Source organism: Anas platyrhynchos, chromosome 6, assembly GCF_047663525.1.
Source record: "Anas platyrhynchos isolate ZD024472 breed Pekin duck chromosome 6, IASCAAS_PekinDuck_T2T, whole genome shotgun sequence".
NCBI lineage: Eukaryota > Metazoa > Chordata > Aves > Anseriformes > Anatidae > Anas > Anas platyrhynchos.
In genome coordinates this window covers 17,379,768-17,406,718 of record NC_092592.1, presented here as the reverse complement: position 1 = coordinate 17,406,718, position 26,951 = coordinate 17,379,768, and the positions used below count along the sequence as shown (strand labels likewise).

The 26,951-nt window shown below is 32.9% G+C and overlaps 1 protein-coding gene across 36 annotated transcripts in view; it reads right to left on the bottom strand.

Annotated features, from left to right (window-relative positions):
• Positions 1-26,951, bottom strand: part of KCNMA1 (potassium calcium-activated channel subfamily M alpha 1) — a 469,740-nt gene that overhangs the window by 94,296 nt on the left and 348,493 nt on the right. For 12 of the 36 annotated variants that reach the window (XM_027460048.3, XM_027460038.3, XM_021269701.4 and 9 more), the window contains 3 exons: positions 22,978-22,989; positions 14,736-14,822; positions 11,154-11,230 (listed from right to left, as the gene is read on the bottom strand). In XM_027460048.3, the coding sequence (XP_027315849.1) occupies positions 11,154-11,230; positions 14,736-14,822; positions 22,978-22,989 (176 nt within the window). Of the gene's footprint in view, positions 1-1,472; positions 1,647-7,709; positions 7,719-11,153; positions 11,231-14,735; positions 14,823-22,977; positions 22,990-26,951 lie in introns of all 36 variants that reach the window. The other 24 variants (XM_021269717.4, XM_021269712.4, XM_021269713.3 and 21 more) reach the window with 5 other exon arrangements.

The following is a 26,951-nucleotide window of genomic DNA, read 5'->3' as shown; positions in this document are numbered from 1 at the left end:
GTTTTACTCTAATACAGGAATCTCTGAAGAATAAAAACTCCTGTAGCTTAGAATAAAATCTAAAACTGTCTTTCCTCTGAGGTGATGTACAAGTTACAACAAAGTAGATAAAAATGATATTCTGGGTGCTTATACACATAAACAAAGAGAAGATTTCTGGCAAAATCTCTAAGAAATCCTATTAAATTCAACTTAATTGACACAGTCTTCATATATAAAAATACTAACAAAAAGCATAGTATTGTATACATAGTATATACTCCACATTTGTATCTGGAAAAATACTTCAAATGTCAAAAGGGCTAGCAAAAAGTCATTCACCACATGGACTACGTACTGCAATACACATATGGCATCAAAAGGCAACCAGATGCGTAATCTACCAACTACATTGTATTCTTAGTACTGGAAGACATTTTTGTTCATGATGACTTGTAATGTAAAGCGGACATGTTTCCTGATAAAAACTCCTAATATGCCCTCTAGATGTATCTGAATAATTTGTCAATTCTTCTTTGTTATTTGGATAGAGAAAGGAAAAGAATCCCTGTCCCAAGATACAGTTTTGCCTATTATGAATGTCTGTAGAGGATATGTAAAAAAAAATAAAAATCACTATTTAACAGTCTTCCTCAATAGTTCACACTGATAAAGAAAGCTTTAGAAAGTTTTAAAATCCCTACTCAGCCAAAGAATTAATAGATACTTAGAGCTGTTCTAATTTCTCTTTCTTCTCCTTCTCAAACTCTGATCTTTCAAAGAGCTTTGGGGGTGTATTCTAGAATGGTACTATCCTGCAAGGAATATTCCACAGCTAATTTCAGTTTGCATCACAGCTTTCATCAGGCTAGCCCTTCTACAAAAGCACTACAAAAGGTATATCCATTTTATTAAGGTTTCTGCACTTTCAATATTAGATGGAAGGTCCTGCCATATTAATCATTAAAGACTAAAGACAAAACTAAAGACAATGGTAGCAGTCTAAAATAGAATGCCAGTCTATAAGAAAATGCTAGAAGCAGTTCAGCAACTAAGTTGTATCCTTTACATTTACTCACTGCCTATTATATACTGCTCTATTGCTAACCCTATTACAGTTGCAAACTTAGCACTCATCACAGATTTAGACACAGATCTGTTCTTCCAGTAAAGCATATACTGGTTAATTAATGACAATTTATATAGTATGAATTAAAAATATATCACCAAACTGCACTACTAGGGTCCTGCATGCTATGGCAAGAGCATGCTTCATAAAGAGCACACAAAGCAAAATAATGAATTCCATTTTTTTGGTGTTAAAAATCAATAGAAACAGAAATATAAATACAGAGTTGTATTAAAATTTGGTTTTGAAATTTAAAAAGCATCAGCCCAGTAAAACTCACAGAACTACAATGTACGACACAAGACGGGGATGATACCACAGACACCACAGACATGGAACAGCATGTGTTGGTGTTAAAACTTACAGGCACGTAAACTGGTGGAGCAATCATTAACAGAGACAGAAGAAAGTGGGAAGGCTCTCTCAAGGGTGTCCATGTTACTATGTACACTGCCTGACATGCAAGAGCAGTCACGCTCAGAGCGTCCGCAATCAAAACAACATGCCAGTTTCATTCTCTTGTAGATGGACATCTTGGCTATAACCATGTGTTGGATGGGAGGAGAGGAAGAGCAGCAGGTTAATGGCAAGGTTATATATATAACAAGGCAGCTGGAAGGTAATTTAAGGGATTTAATACAGGCCTTAGTTTATGTTAACAGTCTTGACCCAGGAAAAAAAATGCATGAGATTATTGATAACACTTTGGCTGTACATTAAAAGTAGGGCAAAAGATAAATTGTTCTTTATTTCTCTTCAATCTTAAAGGGTGACCGCAGATATGGGAAGTATTACTGATTACAGTCAAGTGTTTGGATCAAAAAAGAACATGGTAAAAACAGAAAATCCTAAGAATATATTTTTTCCCTTGGCACAATTAATACTGCAGGGCTAAAACAACAAGAAAATATAAAGTTGCTGATCCACTAGATGTTTTTGATCTACTCTGCTTCCTGTAAAAGTTGAAAACTTTTATATATATGTGTGTATATATATATATGTATGCATGTATACACAGACAAAAACACACACATATTCTTACATACACACACTCACACATATACATGTATACACATACACACATGTATATAAATAAATTTATCCTCAAACATATGCTGATAATTGTTTTGTATTAAACTGTGCCAGGGAACTCCTTTATTGCAATAAATTACATATTACTGGAGACTTACAAGATGTGCATAAAATTTTCTGAAAAATTGACTTCATTTACATTATATCTTCAGGAATTCAAATTAACTCTTGACAGAATACCAAAATTTGCTGATATAACAGACACAACTAATAATGGCAAATATGCTTGACATTAAAATCAGTTCACAAATAAGGCATCACCAAAAGCACACAGAGCATTGGTCCACTGAAACATGCTGAACCAATCACTGGCACGCTTTTTACCCTGAGGAGTACTGAGTCTGGACAACGCAACTGGATTGAAAGGCACATCAAGAACCAAATAACTGGATGACGAATTAGGCATTGATTCCAAAAGAATCACCAGGTTGGAACAGAAAATTTATGTTCTTTAGTCATGGGAAGGACAGTCTTATTGTTATGTATTTCTAGAATCCCATTTTATAACAGAATCCTATTTTATAAATGTAGATGTAATTACCATCATTCAATTTTGTGTTACCTCAATCACAAGTAAGTTTAATTCTCAAGAACTGCAAAGGCCACTTAAATTGTTTCACATGTTGCACTGAACCAACACTTTTGGTAATGGTTTAGATTGAACTGACTCAATTATACTAAAAACAAAACAGAACACCAACAGGCAAAAACAAAACCTTAAAAGCAAATGCAAGAAAAAGGTAATGTTTCTCTAGCCTGTACCTTCAGTTTAGGGTGTCTTTTTTCCTTTTTTTTTTTTTTTTTTTTTTTGTATTATAGTAGTAACATTAAATTTTTAATGATTTCTCTCTTTTCTTTTTCCAGTTTTTTAATGCTACAGTCAACAGGGAAGAGGGATTGAAATTGCTCAAATGGGTCAAGTCCTGTTCTAAGGCCTTGATGACTTGCCATACAGTATATTTGTCAAGCAAGGGTAACGTTATGATTGTGGAAAACAGGCATTGAGGGAGATGGATGAGTGATCTCTTCAGCAGCGACTCCATTCCTCTAAAACTTTGCTCACATCACTACTGCCATGTTCTTTCAGCATCCTAGTAGAGTTATCTTAGAGCTGTTCAGAAAGTCATCATGCAGCATCAGGCTTGTTCATTGCATGGTACATCATTCCTCATAGCTTGGCTTTTAGTTAGAAGGTTTCCACTGAAGCTTTTGATGCATACACATTCAAACTACACAGAAAATTCAAAACAGCATTTGTTTTCTCATAGTTTCCCTCTCTCTAACTTTTCCCAACATATTCTTTAAAATTGAAAAGTTGGGCAGAGAAAAAAAGTTACCAAAAATGTGGAAGTGTTTCCATCATGCCTATTTTGTTATTTTCACTTCAAGGAAATGAAAAAAAAATAAAGAGCATTTGTGAGACAAACTAACAGTAGGTGAGGGAAAAAGAAGGCCCATTTTGTTTTAATTACAGCTGTTTTGAAAGACTTTTTCTAATCAAATGCTGTAAGCAAAACACTGAGCAGAAATTCTCAACTGCTATGTTATTGGTTAGTAACAGTCCCTGGTTTTCATTTACTTGTAGCCATTACTTGTCAACAGTCAATAATAGGATAGGACATATTTATTAAAATCAAAATAAATTATTCTTAAGGACAAACACGGTTGGGAAGGAAAACTTTTTGTACCATTTTCATCAGACTTAAACCAATGAAGTTGGGAATTTAAGCACTTCTGTTCAATTGGGGAAGGAATCCATGGTGCTTCTCAAAAGTAATGCCCTTTCAGGGACTGTTTTTAACTAGTATTATCAGTTGTTCTGGAGATCATGCATCATTTTAATATTTCACATCATTAACATGCAGGAAACAGGCTTGAACCTGAAAATGTAAGTAGCAGATACGACTTGCTATAAGGCTTTTGATCAATATATAAGCAACTGCATATCAGAGCAATACATTTTGTAAAATTAAAAAAGTAATAAAAAAACATGCTGTTACTCTTCATTCCTTTTAAACAGTCATTGTTACATTCATACCAAATACAATATTTATTTTCTTTTAAATAAAACAAAACATGGGTTATTATTAGGGATGGCTAGTGACAAGATCAAAGACAAGACAGAAATGATTTCAAATGGTACAAGCCACAAACATACCATTTCCTATTAAACTTCCATAAACATTAACAAAAAATGGGAATCATCAGAGAGACAGGGGGACCTTAAGAACAGCTTATGGGTGGGTGTTAAGTTCATTTGACACCTGTAGTACCCGCGTAAGAATAATCTCATTTCTATTCATAGAAATGTTATGGATGTTCAATAAAACTGTTATTTGTTAGTAAAAAATTAAATTGGGACATAAAGGACATTAATTCCCTATTTCCAATTGAACAATAAATGGATAAAAAGGAAGAGATCCTTCTATTTAGTATGATAACAATCCCCTCGCATTTGTAAAAGTATCAGGGGATGTAATCATTCAAACAGAAATTAGACTAATATAATAATTTACTGACAAAACAAGGCATATATGAACCAGAGACATTTTCTGATTTTGTAAGAGCAAAAGGAAAGTAAAATTGTTGAGTTATTTATAAAAGCAAATAAATACTTTAAAAACTTTTTGTTGCAGTTTTTTTGAAAAGGCAATAGCCTTCCTATTCTAATGAGGAAAGAATGTGCATTCGATGTCTACACTTCTAGCAATACCTTGCTTTCTGATGTCAAAAACTCAAAAAAGTCCAGTCAAAATTTCTAGATTATCTGGATCTGAAATGTTACTTAGTGTTCACAAACAGTAATGGGAAATATTTCCAGCTGCAAAAATAAGCAAAGGAAGCTGCAGATTATTCTCTATCTAAGATGTCATGGAACAGCTCCTTAAAAAAAAAAAAAAAAAAAAAAAAAAAAAAAAAAAAAAAGAGAGAACAAAGCATCCCTTTATCTTGTCGCTTTTTTTTTTTTTTTTTTTTTTTTTTTCTGTTTTGTTTTGAACTTTACAGGCTACCCAATCCTAGCATTCCACCCATCACTACAGCAGTTTTCCTTGTGACCTCAATGGTAATAAAAAGTAGATCTACGAGGACATCTAGTGGATCTCCATGAGACAACAGCTGGTTACGAATCAACTGTAGCTTGCTTGACCAGCAAATGGTTAAAAAAGGGTCCCACTACACTTAAGAATTGAAATGCACGTCATGCAATGTCATTTCAATTCATCAAGTTCTCATAACCCACACTAAAAGCAAAATAACAACAGCGTTAAAGGAAGACCAGACTGATTTAATCGCTTTGAGGGATGTTGGTTAACGTAAGACTAAAATATTGAATGGACTTTGCCCAGAAAAAATTGTTTTCTGAAAAATACAGCAACATAACTTAATTTGTTTATGATAATTTATCTCTTACCACAACAGGCAAAGCTCTCTCTCCACTATTTAAGTTTTACAGAATAACTTCAAAACTAACTACTCAGCTGTTCACTAATCTTACAATTTTTCTAATTAAAGGCAATTGGTTAGTTGTTAGCTGTAATTCATATTACAGTGTATTACTGTTCTTTGTCAAAACTGTAGAAACAGTGAACATTCTGCCCCATTTTAGTAGCTAAAAGAAGTAATGCTGTATTTATAGACCAATTCATCTTAATATTCAATTATCTTCATGAACTTTCCTTCATTGCCATAAAGACTCTCAGCCAATGTACTCCCAAAGCTAGTTGCATTTCTAGGCAAACTGAAGCTATTGGGGATTTGGGAGAAGTAAAGAAAAGCCAAACATGCATGAACTTTTTTTTTTTTAAATACTCTTCTAGCATGAAGAGCTTTTTTGATTGATTATTTATTATTATTTAAACTAGTTTATCTGAGTTTATCTGGTCCAGAAAGACCTCAATTTATTATTTTAAAATTATTTTAAAATTAATTATTTTAAATGAATTATTTTATTACAGTTTTTTTAAATGAATTTAAAATAAATACATTGCAGTAAATAAATCCAAATTACTTCCACTGTTTTGCCTCTAGGTCAATTGGATGCATTATTTTATCCATAGCAATTTGTTTCTTTTTGGCTTATTGATTCTTATTATACTGTCCTGACAATCTGCTTTTCTGAGTTCCCTGTCTTTCTGCTGTATCATTCTCTTGGCTAGCAATAGATACTTGGAGAAATTTCTGTTCTATGTATGAATAATTTCTATTACAATGGGATCTTAATCCTTTAGTGTAGTAATGGCACCACAATTCACAATTTAAAAAAAAGTGATTAATGATTATCATAATGAAGGCCATCATAATTACAAGATTGCCAATGCTCTATCATGCAACTCCAGGGGCATCAACTTTTCCTGTATTCTTTTCAAGACCCTACAGTGTGTACAGCTGAGAGGGGAAAAATATCACAATCGGGATTAAAATCTTAAGTGTTATCAGAAAACAAATTCATAATATATGGTGAAATGGTGAAAAAATCTCATAGCCTCACTTATTTAGAATAGCTGTGGTTGTATAGTATCATTAGCACCCTCAACCTGGTACAGTAATATTTCATTGCAGCAATGAATATTTGATCCCTCTTGCTGTTTGAAAGATCAAGCCAACACTGCCAATAACCAATATATTTTTTGCAGTGTTTGTATTCCTAGGGAACTAATTATTTCCATGTTTTATCTATTTAAATTATTAGCACCATGCACACTAAAAGTGACTAACAAGAGCCTCCATAGATTCTGTATATTTTGAAGTGGTATGACTTAGTTTGACATGAAGTGGTCTATAAATTTCATATTCTATATATAATAATAATAATAATAATATAACACTTTACAGTTTAGGTCTTGAAAAAACAATGTGGCTCTCTACTCATGTATTTTCACAGCAAGAAAAACTGTTATAGCTGGGGAAAATAATCACTGTACCTTGTTTGCTGTTGAGGATAGTTTTGGGTTTATATATTAAACGTATTAATTCACTGTCTGGCTTTCCTCCTACCTCCCTTATTTTTGTCAGTGGGGAGAAGGGAGTTAGATAAGGACAGTATAAGACTGCTGTGTTGTCCATTGTGTCAACTATGCAATTGAAAAGACAAAATACAAAAAAAAAAATAAATATCTAAAACGTATCTGACAACGAATTCAGCTTAAATGGGCAAACAGTGCTATAGTGCTATTACCCCAGCCTAACCGATAGCCCTGCAAATTCATGAGAGATCTCTAGAATCATTTCAAGGAAATGCCACTGCCAAGATCTCACTTTCAAATAGGGATAAAAGAGAAGGTTCTGAAAAAAAAGGACAAAAAAATGGAAAAGGGGAAAACTGCTGTATTTTCTTCAACGTCACCCTAATCTCCGTGGGTGTAAACGATGAGAAACTTGTGGGTATGACGTCACTGCTACATGCAACATAAATAAAGAAAAGAACCAAAATACTGAACAAAAATACTCTCTGCTAGAGAAAGACAGGTTGGACCGCACTCTGGGCTACAGGGAACCCATTTTTACTCACAATAGATCACTATCAGTGTGCAGTTAAAATATAGTAGGGGCCGTGTTCCAAGGCAGCAAGAGGAAAAATAAATCAAAAGTTTGTCAATTGTCATAGATTACAAGAAATTTCTTCAAACACATCAATGTACACATGATATGTCCCCTCTGGGGTTCAACCCCCATGGTTCACAGCAAGCACTGTCACTGGAAAAAATATATGCAGAATTAGACCACAGCTGTTGCACAGAAGGAAACAAACAGGAGGAGGAGGTCATCCACTTTAGAGTTTTCATCCCAACGTGGCTTCATTTTATCTAAATATATACATGTATTTGGCCCCTTGTGAAAAAACTAGTTAAATAGAATTGGAGAGAGACTGAAAGCATTCTGAAAATATATTAACAATCTGTGAATAAAATTTCCACACAACCATTGCTCTGTACAACGTGACATCAGCACTCATATGTTATTCAGGGATAGGGATGGGTAAGGAAAAGGAGGGATGGAAGAAACTGCAAAAAGAAAGCAAGGTTACTTTAATTATCCCTGGCCTTGTGGAAACGTACTGATCTGCCCTGAATTATTAATATTAGGCCTAACAGTTTTGGACAACTGGCTATGTAGGTCAGACTCATGTTTAGACCCCAACAATACCACAAGCTAATATTCAGACAGCATCTAAATTGATGTGCAACCTCAGATGCATTATTAAAGAATGTGGTTTTCGAGTGTCACAGGAAGCTGCATTAATTAAAGCCACAATAATTCGGATTTCCATGTAAAGAAGATATTCTTTCACATATACTTCACCTGAATGTGCCAATATTTTTACATAAAACCTTTCATCTTACACATTTTTCCACATTCAGCTGTCTCTAATTGCTATGTTGTTCACTAATTTATATATATTTATCATATAGGACTATATATATGCATGTGTGATTATTCACAATGTCTTTTGAAAATCACATTGACAGATTAGCTGTTGACAGAGCAGTTGACAGTTTCTTAATTCAGTAGGGAAAGAGTTTTCATAATTTATGCTTTGTTTTGGTTAGACTGCATTTTTAAGACCAACAATTTGTGTAGCTTATATATGGATAACATAGTGAAGATTTTCAAAAGTGATAGTGATTTGAAAGCTAAAACTAAGGCATCTTACTTGAATAATAGACTGCACTAAAGACTTACCTTTAAAAAAATAAATCCAATCCCATGAAAGGGATCTCAAGATCACCAAAAATCACTAATTACTGTTGATTTTTTTTTTCTGATTAACATTACTTTGAAAGCAAAACAATGATATTATTCCTAATAGTTGTGAACATTCCACTAAGTGGAAGCTATTCTGAAAGCTGTGCTGAAAGTTGCCAAATATCATGATGCCTTCAACTGTATGCCTGGGTGCGGGGGGGGGGGAGGTGGGAGGGAAGGGGAAAGGCAATGGGACAGATGGGGGATAAAGGTGAAACGACAACAAAAGAGAAATTTAAGATTTTGCTGTCTTTTTTTTTTTTTTTTTCTTTCTTCTCCTTTCTCACCTGACTGAGAGGACTCCCTCCTTTGTGCTCAGTGCTCACTGCAGCAGCTCTGACAGCCTCTTTTCTCAGCCTCAGCCTAACCACATCACCCCATCACTTTTCTTCTACATCTGGGCAACATCCCTTCACTTATTGAACTGATACACTGATACATGTGACCCTTCCTTCTGGGACATTTTCTAGTGTCACACACAGAAACTGTCACTCTCACCTGTCCTTGGCCTGCTGTTGAAAATAGAGCCATAGCATTGGCTGGGGGACAGGATCCTCTGTTTCCTTGCTGATTTCCTAGCACTGAGGTTACATGAATGTTCACACTCCTGTAGTTTATACTGTGTTTTCCAGCTTCTTCCAATATACAGATCTCCCATTAAAATGACAATCTTCAGGTTTTTTTTTTTTTTTTTTTTTTTTTTTTTTGTTTGTTTTTGTGTGTGTGTGTGGTCAGCATTGGACAAAATTTAACAGGTAACATATTTCTCCTTCTTAAGCACTGGGTAATTTGGAAAAAAAGATTGGCTTTGTGAGTTACAGGCACTCTAAAGCATCTGTAACTTGCTTTACCAGAACTTGCTCAGCACTCACACTGGCTTTGGCAGCAGTTCCAAGGTCACATTCTCACATGGATAAACTGTTCTTGAACAATATGTTAGGCAATTTTTTTTTTTTTTGAAATATGTTAGGCAATGCATACATTCCTTTCACATCAGGCACGCTTTCCATGTGCTTTGCTCTCCTTGTGGCTACTGGGCTAAAAATCCCATTTTCTGTCAGTTCCTCAGCTGTTTTCTCTCAATTATATTACTTTGTTCCACACTCCTATTTTCTGGGAGAAGAGTTTATTTAGAATTCATCAGTTTCAAATGGCCCTTAAAGGTAGATAAAGTCCATTTTATTTTATTTTTTTTCCTCCAAGAGAGTGCAATGATGATGAGGTGACTGGATCAATAAATAAGACAGTTTTGTTTGTTTCTTTGTTTTCCTCCTCCTAAAAGTACAGGTAGAATAGTTGTGATCAAACTCTTTTGAGATATTTCATTTTGACTAATCAGTGCTTTTGTAGTCTATGACCTTTTTCATAACAGAAAATCATGGAATGCACATATTCACACACCAGTTGAGAAAAGGATCCTTAAACCATTTAGATTTCAATAGTACAAATACGCATGGGTCAAACACAACTGTGTCCCAAACTAGGTTGTGACAATTTCTGCAAAACATCTTTTAAAAGTATGTATAGATAAAATACTAATGTCTACATAGTTATAAATATACAAAAGCAAAGTCTGATTTAAATTTCCAAGCTCAATTATTACTTCACACACAATTTTCCAAAGAATTTAAACAGCAGACTTAAGAACCTTACTAAAACAAATGTTAGCATTAGAGCTATGGAATCTATTGAGAGCAGATATTTAAGGCATCAATATTTTATTTCTTTCAGATAATCCCTCACTTCAACAGTAACAATAATTTATTTCAATAATAGTTTATTTCAACTGTTACAATATGAAATATTAATCCCTAGATTAATCTTTTGCAGAATTGTGTTCAGCAAGGAAAACAAAAGCTCTCTACAGAAAACTATTGAAATTACTGGATTACTGCATGGTATGAATGAGAGCCTCACTGTTAGCTCATTCTTAATTTAGAAGCCTCCAAATTAGATCTATCTTGGTTAAATTTAACTTTTGTCTGTTTTGGATGCTAATGTACTTTTTTATATGGAAACAGGTGTGACTGGCGTGAAATTTAATAAAAATATTTCCAAAACACAAATGCACTTATTATTTTGTTGTGAAATATTTTTTTTTATCTTTTCTATACCGCCGTGTAAAACATGTAAATGCATGTACAGATATTCTTCAAGGCTGAACTGTTCAAGGAAAGAAGAGGAAGGGAGTGATAGAAATATTACTTACGCCGTTTGCAGCCACATTTTTTTATCCTTTTGGGATCTGTGATGTCATCATGACAGGCCTTGCAGTAAAAAAATGCCCTAGAGAGACAGAATGGAAGAACTGACACATTTCTTAATACATACAAATGAAATTAGTCAATTAGTCCTGCATTTCCTCTTGTTGCAGTGCCAAATTAATGAAACATGCCAGCACTAATTTCCTTTAATCTCTGAAGTTTTAGACATTTAAAGTAAGAAATATTTGCTGCAAGACCATTACATTCAAACATAAGACTCCAAATTGTGTTTCTTTTCATGTACTTTTTAAAGTAATTTTTTAAAGTAATTGGGAGAAGGGATGATAATTGTGACACAGTGTATCAGTGCAGTTGTCTTTCATCTTAGAGAAGAGCATCCACTGAATTTTGCTGAGAGTGTGTGTGTGTGTATATATATATATATATATCAGTAAACATATATATAGGGAGAAAAATATTTAATGTATTCTCTGTTCTTATCAGATATACTTTTTTTTTCAAGACCATCTAGTATCCTGGTCTTATTTTTCAGCCCAGTCATAAGTAGGACATATTTTTATATAAAATAAGAGATTGTAATGTGATCAATGTGAAAACAGCAACAGACACACCATTTGCAAGAAATACAAAAAATAAATTAAAAGAAAGAAAATCCACCCAAAATTAGTTAATTTCTAAAGGAATAATAAATGAAAGAACTGGTGTTAGTTTAGATTAAGACTAGATTTTTTCTTTGATATTAGAGCAGAATCATACCAGTTTTGAAAAGTCAAGCAAGTCAAATAGGAAAGTCAAAATAAAAAAAAATGCAATTATTAAAGTGAACAGTCCAGGTCTCCACATAACCTTTTTTTTTTTTTTTTTTTTTTTACTGCTCATTGACTTAGGATGGTTGGATTGCTACAACACTAGAGAGGTCATTGAAACAGAAAAATCTACAGCCAAAAGCATAAAAATAAAAATAAACAATAAATACAGAGTCTCTGTGTAAACACAAACACAACTAGTTACTTAATTCACATAGTCACAAATTTATCTAAGGTATTTCACATCTCTGAATTACAGAAGATTTAGTGCAGGACAAAGATGGCAGGTACAGTATATGAGCTATTAACCAAAAAATACAAATTTAAATTTTCAACAAGACTTCATTAAATGCTATTAATGTTTCTGACATCAAGATACCATGCAAACTACTGATAGAAGACGTAAGTCTTCAATGTAGCAGACTTAGTTTCTCTGAGACTTCCAGAAAATTCACTCTTCCTAGCTGTTCTATTGTCTTAGTCTTTCCAAGACTCAAAACATAAAATGAAAGAACCTTTTCTGAGCATGTGCATACTTTGTTGCAGTAAGGTTCTGGCCTTCAAAATGTTCACCTTTCACAAAATAGACAACTACCACCTCTAAGCAAATGAGGATTAAATATTTTTCACACCATGAGTGTGTGAGCAACGACATAAGGAAAGAGAAGAAAACTGTCTCCAAATTCTATGTGTTTTGTTTGGTTGGTTGGTTGGTTTTTATATAATTTTTATTTTTTTTTCCACTTAAAACGTAGTTCCCAGTACCAAACAAGAATCAACTATCACAGATATTCCCTCATCCTGACCTGGCTTGGACTGAGGTTATTTCTACACCATGTTTCTAAAGTCCACTAAAGGACAAATGTCCTAAGGAGTTCCTCCACTTCAATGTGGAAAGAGCAAATGCCTGAAGTAACTGCTGTAATAAAATCATTCCTCTATATAATTGGGTTGAATTAAGTGTAATTCTGATGTTAGAACTAAAATGTAAGCAGATAAAGAAGGGTAAATATATAGCTCATGTTCTTTGTATGATATTTAAACACTCAAGATTTTACACGAACTTGTTTGCCTAGGTATAATTGTTTCTAATAAGAAACTATTATTCTAAAAATGCAAAAAATAATTCTAGCAAGATGAATAATTGCATATTTCATTGTTTGAATATATGACTGATAATTTAAAAATAGCCTAAAGGAGCTGCAATTTCTCCATTAATACATAACACAAACCCATAATAATTTGAATTTCAGGTATATAATTTGTTTATTTTCATCTTATTGACCTTAAGAAAAAATAAATATTCTTCCTGAAGAAAAAAAAAAAAATCTCGAACATTTTCCTGACTTTGATTCATAGCTCCAAAGGTTGAAATCAACAATTTTCATATTTAAAAATTTTTTTTTTTTTTAGTTGAAGCACATCTGATAATGATTTGTTTTGCATAGAACAGCTAAGGAATGTGTGAAGGGAGGTGGCATGTTTCTAAACAAAGCCTTCTGCTAAAAGCCATGCAGAAGTGGGAATTCCTATTCAGCTTGCTATTAGATAAAACATGCCTGATGAATGATGTGCAAATTTTCCCTAAACATATTAATAACAGTCAACCGGCCATAAAAATGATATGTCAGGTAATTTACAAACACCTAGTATCTCAATATAGGAGCATGTAGACTGATATTTAAACGCGAAAAAAATATTTTAAAAAGCGAAAGTGAAGAAAAGAACGCTGAAAGGAAGTGTGCCTGAGGCCACACTAGGTGCAAAGATGGTGCTTGAAAAGTGAGAGGACAGAGGCCTTGCTGTGCTCTTTTGTATTTTTCATCTAGACAAACACCATCTTAACTCTTCCAACAAAAATATAATTCAAGTTCTTAGTGATTTCACTATTTTGATGTTTTGACTTTCTTTAAATATTTATAACAAATATGCATTACTTAAATATTAATTTCATGTTACTTATACAAAGTTTAGGACTAAGTAAACATTATCGTTTAGTATTTTATCTTTTTTCAATCCTATGGATAGACATCAAATAATTATTTATTTTAAAAACTATTTTCTCACATTGCTATTTTATTCCTTCAAAGCATCTTATAATCATAATAGACCAGAGTTCATATGTTTTGTCCTAAACACAATACCATAAAACTCTTTTTAATCTAACATGAATCTAAAACATCCAAATACACTGAACCAGCGAAATTCTCTACATTATACTGTTCTAGTTTGATTTATGATTATGTGAACATAGAATATGTAGTTCCATCCAAGAAAAATGACAAGAACGTAAATATTATTATGCTAATGCAATTACTGAATAAATACAACAGCTTGCTCACATCAAATATCTGATAGTCTGTATATAAATAAGAACTACTCTAAACCTGAAACTTGGAAAAAACTGTCAACTCTCAGTTCTGTCTGAGAGTAACTCCAGAGACAAATTAACTTACAGAGAAACCAGATCAAAATATTTTACACTTTCCAGTAGGACTTTGAATTTTTTTTTTTCACATTTGTTGTAAAATTATTTCACTTCTTGATACTTAGCACTACAGTAAAAAAAAAAAAAAAAAAAAAAAAGGCATGCACACATCTCAAGACAAATTTGTTTCATGAATGTGTCAGTTCAATTTTCCCTGAGAATCTTCCAACATGTTACAATGAAAATTAGTTGAGGCGTTTATAAGAAAAACAAAACAAAACAAACAAAAAAACCTGTATATTTAAATTTTAAAACAAAAATGTGTGAATTACCTTTTTACTTCTTTGGCATCACTTGCAATGAAGAATCCTAAGGTACCTTCTTGAATCTTGACATGGTTTCCAGGATTGATTAATATGCTGCTCGATGAAACAAAAACAAAAACAACAACAACAACAACAAAATTACTTTTAACTGAATATTCAAAAATATCTTTATTTTATTCTATTATAGGGGACCCACTAGATAGGAAAGGCTGCCAGGAAATTTTAAGCCATTCTTCCTTGAAATTTCCAAGCAAATAACATTTTCCACATGCCATTGCTTTAACAAAAACATAAATTTGAGACATCCACATGCTTTTCCCCCAAATCACACCGTTCAAGTGTTTACATCTCTATTCATATGTTTTTGCATGAAATGCATACTGTGCAATATAACAAAGCCTCTCAGAAATAGGATGTGTGAAGCTGAGCTTTTCAGCTCTCTTGCTCTGCCATAAAAAGTGGTGAAAAATTCAAAATATCATGAAAAGAACCAGCAACCACCACTCGATAACAACACAAAAAGTCATTTATGAAGCTAAACCCTTCTATGCAAATTTTTGCCAATTTCTAGTGAAATAGAATTTTAATGGGACCCCTATCTGGACATACAATGTTATTGCTTAAAATAATAAATACACATACACTCAAGGGGAATGGTACAAGACAACCAGTCACGATAGCTGAAAAAACATAAAATGAATTAAAAAAAAAATTAAAACACTGCTATGCAGCCATGGAAGAACAAAAATAACCCAGCCACACCGACATCCTTAGCTAAATATGATGAAGGAAATTATAAACTGCTATAAAGAACTGAGGTACCCTATAATTCTTTATGAATTATTGTATTTTCATAAAGATTTAACAGTAGATATTACTTAAGGAAATTCACAAAACACCAAGTTAAATATGCATATGGAGATAGAGATAGACATAAGTATATTCTTCTATTACTATTGTGTAATATGACTAATTTTTTAACTTGATAAAATCAAATAAAATTTTCAAAAGTTCCCACTTTTTTTTTTCCTTTAAGGAAAAAAAAAAACAGTCTTTGTTAGTCAGTGTAGTAATGGCACACATGCAATCCAAAGTGTATAAAGACTACTAGCAATTCAAATGCCAGTATAAAGATACCTATAGAAAAACAGATAAAGCACATATCTGGATAGACATACATTACTTAAATTAAAAGATCACAAATCTTTGATGTTACTGGTAGGAGGAAAAATGGATCTCAGAAGATCTCATATTCAAAATAGTATTTATTTTCTATATATTAGTAATAAATATTTGTGACAAATAATATACCTGAAAGCTTTATATATTCACATGCTTATGTGTGATTACACACGCACAAAAGGCTGTATAAAAAGAATATTCAGGCTGCAAAATAAAACACTTAAGAATTAAAAGGGTGGTCATACAGACATAATTTAGCCCACATTATGCAGTCATTATGATAAGATCTTTAATTTAATATTCACAAGCTACATTTTTGTTACAGTCTGAGACTACATTCAGGAGCATCTTACTGCCATTACTCTAGATTTGGATTTGTGTAGTTTATCTTCCTTACGTACTACAGTGTTCATCAGAACAGCATACAAAAGACTCAAAGATATGTAATTTATTTTACTACAAAAATGAAGATATAATGCTATTCCATTCTACAGATGAGTGACTGATGACTCAATGGAGTCACTACGAGATAAACCATCTATTAATTTGGGATGCCTGCAGCCTATTTTTATTTTTTTGTTAGTATTTAGCATTGCGTATCTCCTTATACAGTTTCCAGGGACTTTTGCTGCAAGTAAAAATGCTTGGCATTTCCAAAAACCTAGCCTCTGGTTCCCAAAATAACAAACACTTAATCAGAGATCACCTGTAAAAATTTTGATTTAATTTATTAGCTCAGTCTCACACAGATTTTGTATGGCAGAGGCAGAAATAGAAATTAGTTTTCAAAGTAAGTGTTTACCAAGATACCTTTCATTTTCCTTCATTCACAGTTTCTATCTTTGCAACACTTTGAAAGGAGAGGAAAACTAGAGAAAATGGAATGTATCACCAGAGAAAGCAGGTTCACCTCCATAGCAAAAAAATGAAACGGGATGGTTTAAACACGTTCTATAATGCACACAGATAAATGGCAATGAATTAAGGTTGCATAGCCGAAGTTCACATCTGGTATTTCATTTCTCGGTGTTTTGGGCTTACTGGTTGGGCTTGCAAACCAAAACATACATTTAATGCAGTTTTAAAATGTAATAAAGCTGACAGAAAACAGAACAATCAATCAAACAAAAAATGAAAATAAAAAATGATTTCTTTATAGGAAATCAGTCCATTAAGTCACAAACAGGCTTGGAAAATTTACATTCCTTGCACAAACTTTTGTCACTTGAGTCAATGGAATGCTTATTGGCTGTTCCAGAGACAGCTTAGCAGGCCATCATTAAGGCAGATAAGACATACAGTCTAATACACCAATATACTCACAGAAAAAAATAGAAATAAAAATGGGAATGGTCAATCTCAAAAGCCTATGAGCCTAGGTAAAACACTTCTCAAGAACCATCAGGGAATCATTCTGCCAAAAAATCTCCAAATTGTTTCTACCAAAACATTCTATCTTGTCCTTTTAAAGTACATGCTTTCATCTTCAACCCTTCCTGTTCCCTGCCTCCTTATCCTTAATCTGCAGTTTTGCTCATAATTTAGCTATCTTCTACAGATGCTAGTCTCATTTGCTTCTTTCAAGTTGATCCTTCTAAAATATGCAATATATATGTATGTATTTATATACATATATATATATATAAAATACAGTTAGGTTTGGCTATTTTTCTTGGGTACCAATTAGTACTGCATTGTCAGAACACATTTTTTTTTTTTTTTTTTTTTTGGACCCTATTTCATTCTTTGACATTAATTGTGGCAGTATTACAGCCTTTCAGTGAAAACAGATGAACACACTTCTTTACATAGACACAACTTTTTTTCTTCCTTTTTTTTTTTTTTTCCCTCACAGAACTTAAAGCTTGACAACATAATGAGCAGCTCTTTTAAGAAGCAGTGAATGTAATCTCAAATCAGAAGGAACTGGCTTCATTTAAGTTGCAAACATACTGAGAGCATGATTTTGTATCTCAATGTTTTCTGAGACACATGAAATCAGTTCAGTGAAATCAGTGTATAGACTTTATTTTTGTCATAATTCATTCACATATACTTATTTTCACAAATACAGTGTATTTATAGCCACAAAATATAGATATGATCACAGTTAATGTAGTATGACCCCAGCAGCAAAATTGTCTGCTGGGAATAAAATATAATTTGCTCCATCACTGCTATTGACAATGAGTTACAGGAAAAACTCATAAAGCTTTTGTTTTATAGGGACACACTGATATTTAAACAGAGCAAATTCATGAACAATTTCTACTGAGTCTATACGGATTTATTAAATATGCTACTTATTAAAACACCAATCTCTCTTATGAGACCTGGAGTGTCATTAGCTAAAGCTATGCTTTGATAAGCACTCACTTTAATATGTACAGCAAGGGAAATGTTTTGAATTAAAAGACATAAGTAAAAGGAAAAAAAAAAAAAGGACAAAAAAAAATAATATAACAGACTTAAGAGTATACCAAGAAGAATGCATCCATCAGTTATTTAGAGATGCATGTATTTGTTGAAGCAGTTCATGAGAATGTGCATACATACGTCCTCCCAGATGAGAAGTATATGACAAAGGAAATTTGTGTTTTAAGAGGGAAAGCTTCAGCTAAATTCTCGTATTTATATTTTGCCAAGGCTGTGGGGCTTTGCAGGTATAGAAAAACACAGGAAAAGGAGAAAATGACAGAAATCCATTATGTTTAATGGGAAGATATATGGATAACCCATATTCATTCTGTGTCATGTATTGGAAAGCGTTATTTGAAATGACATCCCCAATTTTTCCAAATATGTATGTTTTCATCATATAACAATTTGATTTTCATGTCTGTGAAAAAAGCACACTAAAAGCAAGGAATAGCTAGTAGTTAAAATCTGAGATCTTAATTACATTTTACCCTTTTATAACATTTCTAGTTTAGGTTACCTCAGACACTAATCAAAGCAATAGCAATCTCAAAAAACTTTCACTCATAATTTCCTTAACAATTTTAGTCCCAGAAATACATTCCTCAAAAGAAACCTTTTCATGACAGGTTTGACATGATGTTGCCATATATATATATATATATACACACATATATAACCTTTTGCATTGCTTGCTCCTTCATACATGAAAATTTAGAATACATGGCAATTACAGCCATAAAAGTTGAACATTTATAAATCAAATATGATTTAATTTGATTAACAGTAATTTAATTTACTTTATCAGTATGAACTTAGGAAAAGTCATTTCCATTAGCTTATGATAAGACTAAAATTTGTTGGTAAGCCCCTTGTGGAGTGTAAAATGACATTTAGAAAACTCTGCTTTACACTTAGCTGTTATATAGCAAAGGTTAGTGCATTTGCTAAAGAAGATTCACCTGGTAACTATATGCAAGACTGTGCATCTAAGAGTAATGCTAATGTCATATATCAAAAATACGGAAATCATCTAATTGTACTCTCAGGAATCATGAATGATAAAAGCTATACAGTTGAAACTGGGTTTCCAGATGGACTGAAAGCATGTGAATCACAAATAGGAATTAGTGCATATTTAACAAGAAAAATTAAGAAAAAAAAATGAAAAAAAAAATAGAAAAACAGTAAAAGAATGCTTGGGGATGTTTTGTACTTAGTTCAATGGAAACTTAAGATATAATGGCTTTTCCACATGTTGGTGGAGAAAAGGTATCAAATAGTAACTGTGTTAATTCTGATTTATTTACTCACTAGATTATATACTATGATAATACTAGTTGCAGCTCTTTGATGCTTTGCTTAACTTCAATTACTGAAGAATATGTGAAGGAGAACCTGACGTAGTTTTGAACTGTAGGAGAGTTTGTGAACTGACACTAACAAAACGAATTCCTTTCAACTAATTGTATTTTACTAATAGCTGCTGCTGGGTGATATCTATTTGTTATATCTATATCTATTTGATATCTATACTTACAGATGTCATACAAGTTGGAAGAGAATTATGTTTCTTGTGTTGAATCACCCTTATAAAGTTTGATGGCTGATCTAAATGCATTTTATTAGGATTTATAAAATGTTACTTTTAATCAATTTTCAGTATTTAGTAGTACATGAAAATTATTTCCTGGAGCTTTCTACAATATTTAGCTCTCTATTATATGAGATGCATATGGGAAAAAAATAATAACCAATCAGCTTTAGAGTCTGAATCATAGTTACACTGTCTGCATTTATTGGCAAGCAGCTTGTGAAATGGCATGGCTCTGAAATTTTCAACTTGAAACTGAGCAGGCTTCCATTACTGCGCAAGTTGAAAATGAACATAACTTTGAACTCTTAATCTAGGCATAGCATTTCTATGGTAGAAGATTCTTAGATTTGTATAACCGTCAGTCTTTTCTGAGAAAAAAATTGAGGCATAATTTTAGCATGGAGGAACTGCAGTAAAGGTCTTAAAACTAAGCTGAAAAAGGCATGCTAAAATGCCCAGCAAGTACAGTGCAGAAAAAAATCAGGCAAGGGCAACAACATTTTAGAAGCACTATATGCAGGCTAAGACTTGGAATATATAAAGTGGTCAGTCAGCAGATACGTAGACTAGAAGAGTTGTCTTAAGACTTTTCCTTGTCATCAGCCTCTGTTATGTACTATTCTCATTTGTTCTTAATTTCAGTGATGAATTTTAGACAGCACTAAAAATAAGATTTATCTCATCTATCTTAGAATGGAAGCTGCTTTCAAGAACTGCCCCTGTCTTCCCCTATAAGCATGTAAGTCTAAATAACTAAAAGGAGATCGAACAGCGACCAATTGAACAGTTCATCCCTTCATCCTTGTCTAAAAAAAAAAAAAAAAAGAAAAAGAGAGAGAGAGAGAAATTTGTTGAATTAAATGAAATAGAAATGGCAAAGTTTGGACTAAACAAATGACAAAAGCTGTTACAATTCTGTTTTAAACCTTTTGGTAGCTGTACTGTACCATTCCCCATGTGACTAAAATATATTAATCAGGCAGGTATAGTATTAAATGTTATTAATACATTAACTAAACCAAGACTATTTGGTATTACTAACTAAAGCTACCACATTGTTAAACACATCTAGTATTTTTTACTGTTTCATGCCATGCCCAGTTGAAATGCACCATTATTAGTATAATGGCTTCTTAAAATATTCTATGTCATTCACACAACTACAGACTTAAAATTACAATATCAGTTTGAGGCAACATGTATTTCAGGGTATTTTTCTAAGTGGAGTGTGAGGGTGCACAAATCCTAAAATGGGAGTTGTGTGCATACCAGCTTCACACTGACTGTAACTTGTGAGTACTGCTTTTTTCTTCTGGGCTCTGTCATTGACATTAATTCAGACCCATATTGCTCTACACAGAAAAATCCAGTAAAACACTAAAAAGAATACAAGGCAAAAGACACAGGGCACATTACATGCTACAGTATATTAAGGCTTAATTACTACAAGCATATTAAAAGGTTGCTCCCAGGAGTTAAGTCCTTTACAATAGCAAAAAATAAGTTATGGTCTACAGGATGTGAGGCATTTTATTGGGGCATAATCCAAACTAGTTCAATGGTGTTGGTGAATTCAATATACTTTAAAGCAACTAAATTATTCTTTCTGGTTCCAGAAGTGATTATCAATACAATGAAGCAGCACAATATATTTTATTCTGGGAGCAAGCAACTTTACTTAGTACAACACTTTTTCATATTGCCCATCATGCCAGCGTTCACATGCCTTAACCACAAGATAATATATACTTAAAAGCAAGAAGCGAAGTAGAGGTGCAACAACTGCAGATCCTTGGAGATGCTAAGTGTTGCAGTAACTTCTCTGCAGTTGGATCATATCAATAATGCCAAACTGACAGGAAGCCACCTCTCTTTTCACACATCTACTCAGAAACCACAGGAGAATAAGACTAAAAAATAAATTTAACATACAGCACACGCAACAGAACAGACATGGAAAGTAAAATTTGGGGAGAATGACAAGGAGGGACATCAAAATGTCTGGACAATGAGAATGGGTCTCCAAAAAGCACCATCAACAGTCAGACTGCTGTGAGCAGTAAGAAGAAAAAAAAAGGCTGTAAGGGAAGAAGATGAGGAGAGGGAGGAGAGGAGATGGGACAATATGGAAGAGCATGCCTTCTTGATTTCATACAAATCAGTAGCAGCAGATAGCATGTAGAGAGCATAGAGAAGGGCTTTCAGCATGGTGTAGAAAAAGAAAATACAAAACATGCAATTCCAAAGGAAAAAATTGAGCTTAGAAACAAATTCAGTAACATCTTCATAAATGAGCTTAATAAATGTCATTAAAATGAATGTAACATATAGTACAAACTACCCATGGCACTTTCACTGAAACAGTACAATAACTTTAATGAGTACTGTATTATGAATAACTGGGCTCAAAACAGGGTCAGCAATGCAAAGAATCAGGCATTTGGCTGTTGTTAATGGAAGGTAAGACTACAAGAGCAAATGAACTACTGTACTGTCAGACGTATTTTAAACGGGGAAAAGGGCAGACTGGGGAAAGAAGGACATCAATGAAGGTGTGAATATGGAGACAATATGGCTGTGCAAGGGCTGGTAAAGACGAAAAATACACTGTTACAATGCAGTACAAATAAAATTAAAAAAAAGATGAGGGGAGATGTTAACAGTAACATCTGTTTTTCAAATATAACAGTCTGATACACCAATGACTGCATAAAGGGGAAAAAAATAATCCTAAAACGTATACTTTTTTATTTTGTTTTTCCTGCAAAGAAGTTAGTGCATGAATCAAAAGAACCAACGGAGAGACAAAATGCTATCCTGTCTCCTTTTTGAGATTGGGGGCTCATATGTAAATACACACACATATAGATATATATATATATACACACATAGACAGATGAATATATATATATGTATATATATGTGTGCATATACAGAGAAAGATAGACAAAGATGTTATCTTCCTGTGTTCTTGACAAGGAATTAGTCCTGAAGTTAGAAGGAGTGGAGGTAGGATTGAGGTTGGAAGGAAAGGTAACGAAGAGGGCATACCGCTTTCGGCTTCTGCGAACGACAAGAAAAAAATTGCAAATCAAACACTTTAATAAGAAATCAACTGACATCAAAGCAAAAGCAAAAAAACCCTTATATAAAAGTCTCCAAGGCTCAAAGGTTTTTCTGCTGAGAATGAGGACAAATATATGGATAGACAAAGAAAAAATTTAACAAGAGGAGTAAAAAAAGGGTGCAGGAGAGATGAATCTTTCCTTCTTGCTTACTTATGGGGAAAAATGAAGTGAAAATATTTGTAAAAGGGATTTCAGATGAGGAGTTTGAATGACTGTATTTTGAACTTTTGAAATTTTGCTATCTATTCATCAGGCTCTGCTCGGACACTTTCAGGTTGATATTCTCCATATTCCTTTAGCATTTTTTCTACAGCAGAAATAAAAGCTCCCTGCAAATGAACTATGAAAGAACATATTGTAAATCTAAAGTATTTGGCTTGCACAAGGGACAAAAAAAACAACCTTATTAAATGCTTACTGCATATATAGCAAGGATTATAATATTCCTGGGTAGATAGAGATGAAGGAATGGCTGACTCATATTGTGACCCAGAACTACTAAAATGCAGATCTGAGTAGCTTGTCAGAAACCCAGTAAGTTAAGTCACATTTTGAACAGAGAGGTTTCTCTGCTAATTGAACAGTAATTCAAACATTTTTAAATATATAAATATTAATATATCTAATCATAGCTATTTTCACTAATCATTAAGCTATTCTGATGAGAAACAGTTATATAAATAAAAAACATACTGTATTTTGCCTATTATTTGAAAATCATTTTATACATATCAAATCTAAGAATATTGCCTACATCAGGCTTTGCAAAATTCATTTTATTTCAAAGCACTTTAAAATTCTGTTTTTAAACAAGCATTTAAAATCTTTTTTTATATATAATTAACAATCAGTACTATCAAAACTTGTTATCAGATTTTGTTTACTGCTTTATGTACAGAGTTTTATGTACAGCTTTATGTGCTTTATGTTCAGAGCTGTGAAAAGAGGTGAAAAAAATGTGAGCAGGAAACTCAGATATTGCTAACTGATAATATTGACTGAAATAGAGTTCTGATGATTTCAAATTAATATTGATCTCAATTTTCCTATGGTAGAACTAACAGAATCTGGTTGTAAATCAGAAAGCTTTAGACAGGAGCACCCAGGAGACTCTAATAGAAAACAAACAAACAAACAAACAACAACAAAAAAAAAAACACGTAAGTTTGTAGGTAAATGGGTACTAGTGCTTTTCTACATTTACTGAAGACACCGAAAAACTCAGTGAAAAATCTGCCACTGACTTAAAGTGGTACTAGGATTTTTTCTTACTATTGAGGTGAACATTTAAAGAGGGGATTAGGAGGTCTAGGATGTGCTCGAATTACCATTTGTGAGAGCTGCATGCACTTCTTAATTCACTTTGCAGTTGCTTTAGCAGTGATTACAAAGTGATGAAGATATATAAAACTAATCATATATATAATTATATTTCTATATTAAATTTATAATATATTTTAATATATATTAAAACTAGTAACAAAAATCAAAGTGGTGGAAGATCTCATTGCTTAAGCAGAAAATGATATGAAACTTTTCTCTGGTCCTAGACCTACTTCAAATATAGGAGCAAATCATGTCTCATACTATGAGGGTGACAACTAGATAGCATTCTAAATTTGTATTTATAGATATAATTGTTGCTATAAATCATAAACTATGTAAACTATGGTTGCACACTGGAACAGGCTCCCCAGGGAAGTGGTCACTGCACCGAGCCTGACTGAATTTAAGAAGAGATTGGACTGTGCACTTAGTCACATGGTCTGAACTTTTGGGTAGACCTGTGTGGTGTCAAGAGTTGGACTTGATGATCCTTAAGGGTCCCTTCCAACTCAGGATATTCTATGATTCTATGATAAACTTCTCAATATTTTTACAAAATACGAACCTAAACTAAAAACATAAAATACATCAACACGTATCTATCAATCATTCTCCTGATAGAATGAAGATTGTCAATATTCAGTTTCCCTATCACATTTATGAATTATCAGTGAAAAACTGAAGATGTGAAGTAGGATAAAATATCTCCAAAGTTAACATCAATTAAAATAATTGGTGAATGATAAGTTTATCATGTTCAAAGCCAGCTTGCACTTGTAAACCATGTTATTCTACTTTTTATCTTAATTCCTCATCTTGTCATTTAAGAAGACACAAGGAAATGCAAGTATACCTAAAAAGCAAGAAATAAAAGTTTTGTTCTATTACCTTTCTGATTAGACTAACAGACTCCAGCTCAGAAAACGAGAAATATGTACTTAACATATTTGTGCTGAAGAACACAAGGACAAGTAGAAATGTAAAGATATGCTGCAGGTAGCAGTGTGATTTACCAAACAGTGACCATAACATTAGCACTGTTTTATGAAGTTAAAAGTTACTACTGTGGATCAGGGTTAATAAAATGATACGAGTATCACAGCCACTCTCCTCTTGTTATATACGTGTTTGCAAAATCCAGCTGTTAACATCCCTTCATTCCTGTAATCCAGCTGTTAACATCCCTTCATTCCTGTAATTCTAACATCCTGCTTCCTGTAATTCTTTGGCTCTTTTTTCTACTAACATTATGAGCTGTTACCCGTGTGGCCTTAAGTAAGCAGGAATATATGATTATATCACATTGTGTTACTTTTTGTGGGATCCTCTGCATCACCTTATGATTAAGAACTCAATCCAACTCCCACTGAAGTTAGTTCAAAGAATGATATGGAAGCCGTGAATTATATGTTATTACTGAAAAAGACTATAATATTAGCACTTAAGAAACTAAATGACAAGTGAAGTAACGACAACCTAAAGTTGGTTAGTAGTTCTCGGAGAGACCCAAAGGAAACCAAATACTTTATAAATATTTTAAATGCAAAATATGGTGAACAGTACCATTGCTGTTGATATTGCAGTTGTTTATTTTTTTGCTAGAAAATTTAGATTAAAATGCCCAGAGATAAAAGAATAATTACTCATTTGCTTTACATTAAGTAATGCAGAATGAGGTCAATGAATGGAAAAGTATTTATTTTAAGATGAGCCCATGGGAGCTGGAAACATTAAAAAAATATGAAAAATATTTCAAAAAATATTTCAAAAAAGGATTTTTTTAATCAGCGTAGTGCAAACATAAGTAATATCCAGTATCACATACACCACTTCACATACCACTTACCACATATAAAAGAATAAAGTAAAACCAAGTACAGGGCATGGAAATACTGTCATTAACAGTTGCAATATTAGATTTCTGTGTCAAATGTTTTACAGATACTATCATAGGTGTTATAGATATTAATACAGAAAAAAATAAAAAGACACATATAATAAAAAACATTAAATCAAAACCTCAGAAATCGTGGTATGAACTCAAATAACAGAATTGGTTCTTCTTCAAGAAGAAACAACTGCCCTCAAAGGGTTAGGTACTTGGTGGCCAATTACCTGCAAGATGGTGTAATACATATGATTCCAGATTTACTCCAGCACTTATGAATGTAACTTTTGACAGAAAAAATAAAATTCACCTCAGAGTCAGAATAATCAGATTTCTATTACATGCCCCTCTACATGTTGCAGACCACATTTATAACATTTTTGTTATACGATAATGAATGTTGTGTAAATGCACTGATGGACAAGTTGACAGGAACTTGACTCCAGTATACACTCAAATTCTTAAGGTTTGTTTTACTGAAGGTAGAAATGCCTCCTGTCTGTGAATTTGTACTAATTATAATCATGAAATTTCTTCATTTTGGATGAAGAAAGGTGTCAGTCAGTTGGAAATTTCACAGCTAAATTTATCTTCCAGTTACCTGATTGTATTAATATATACAGTCTTTGTTGGAATAGATACCATATAAATATTTATTCTATATTTCCATTTGTCCTGTATCC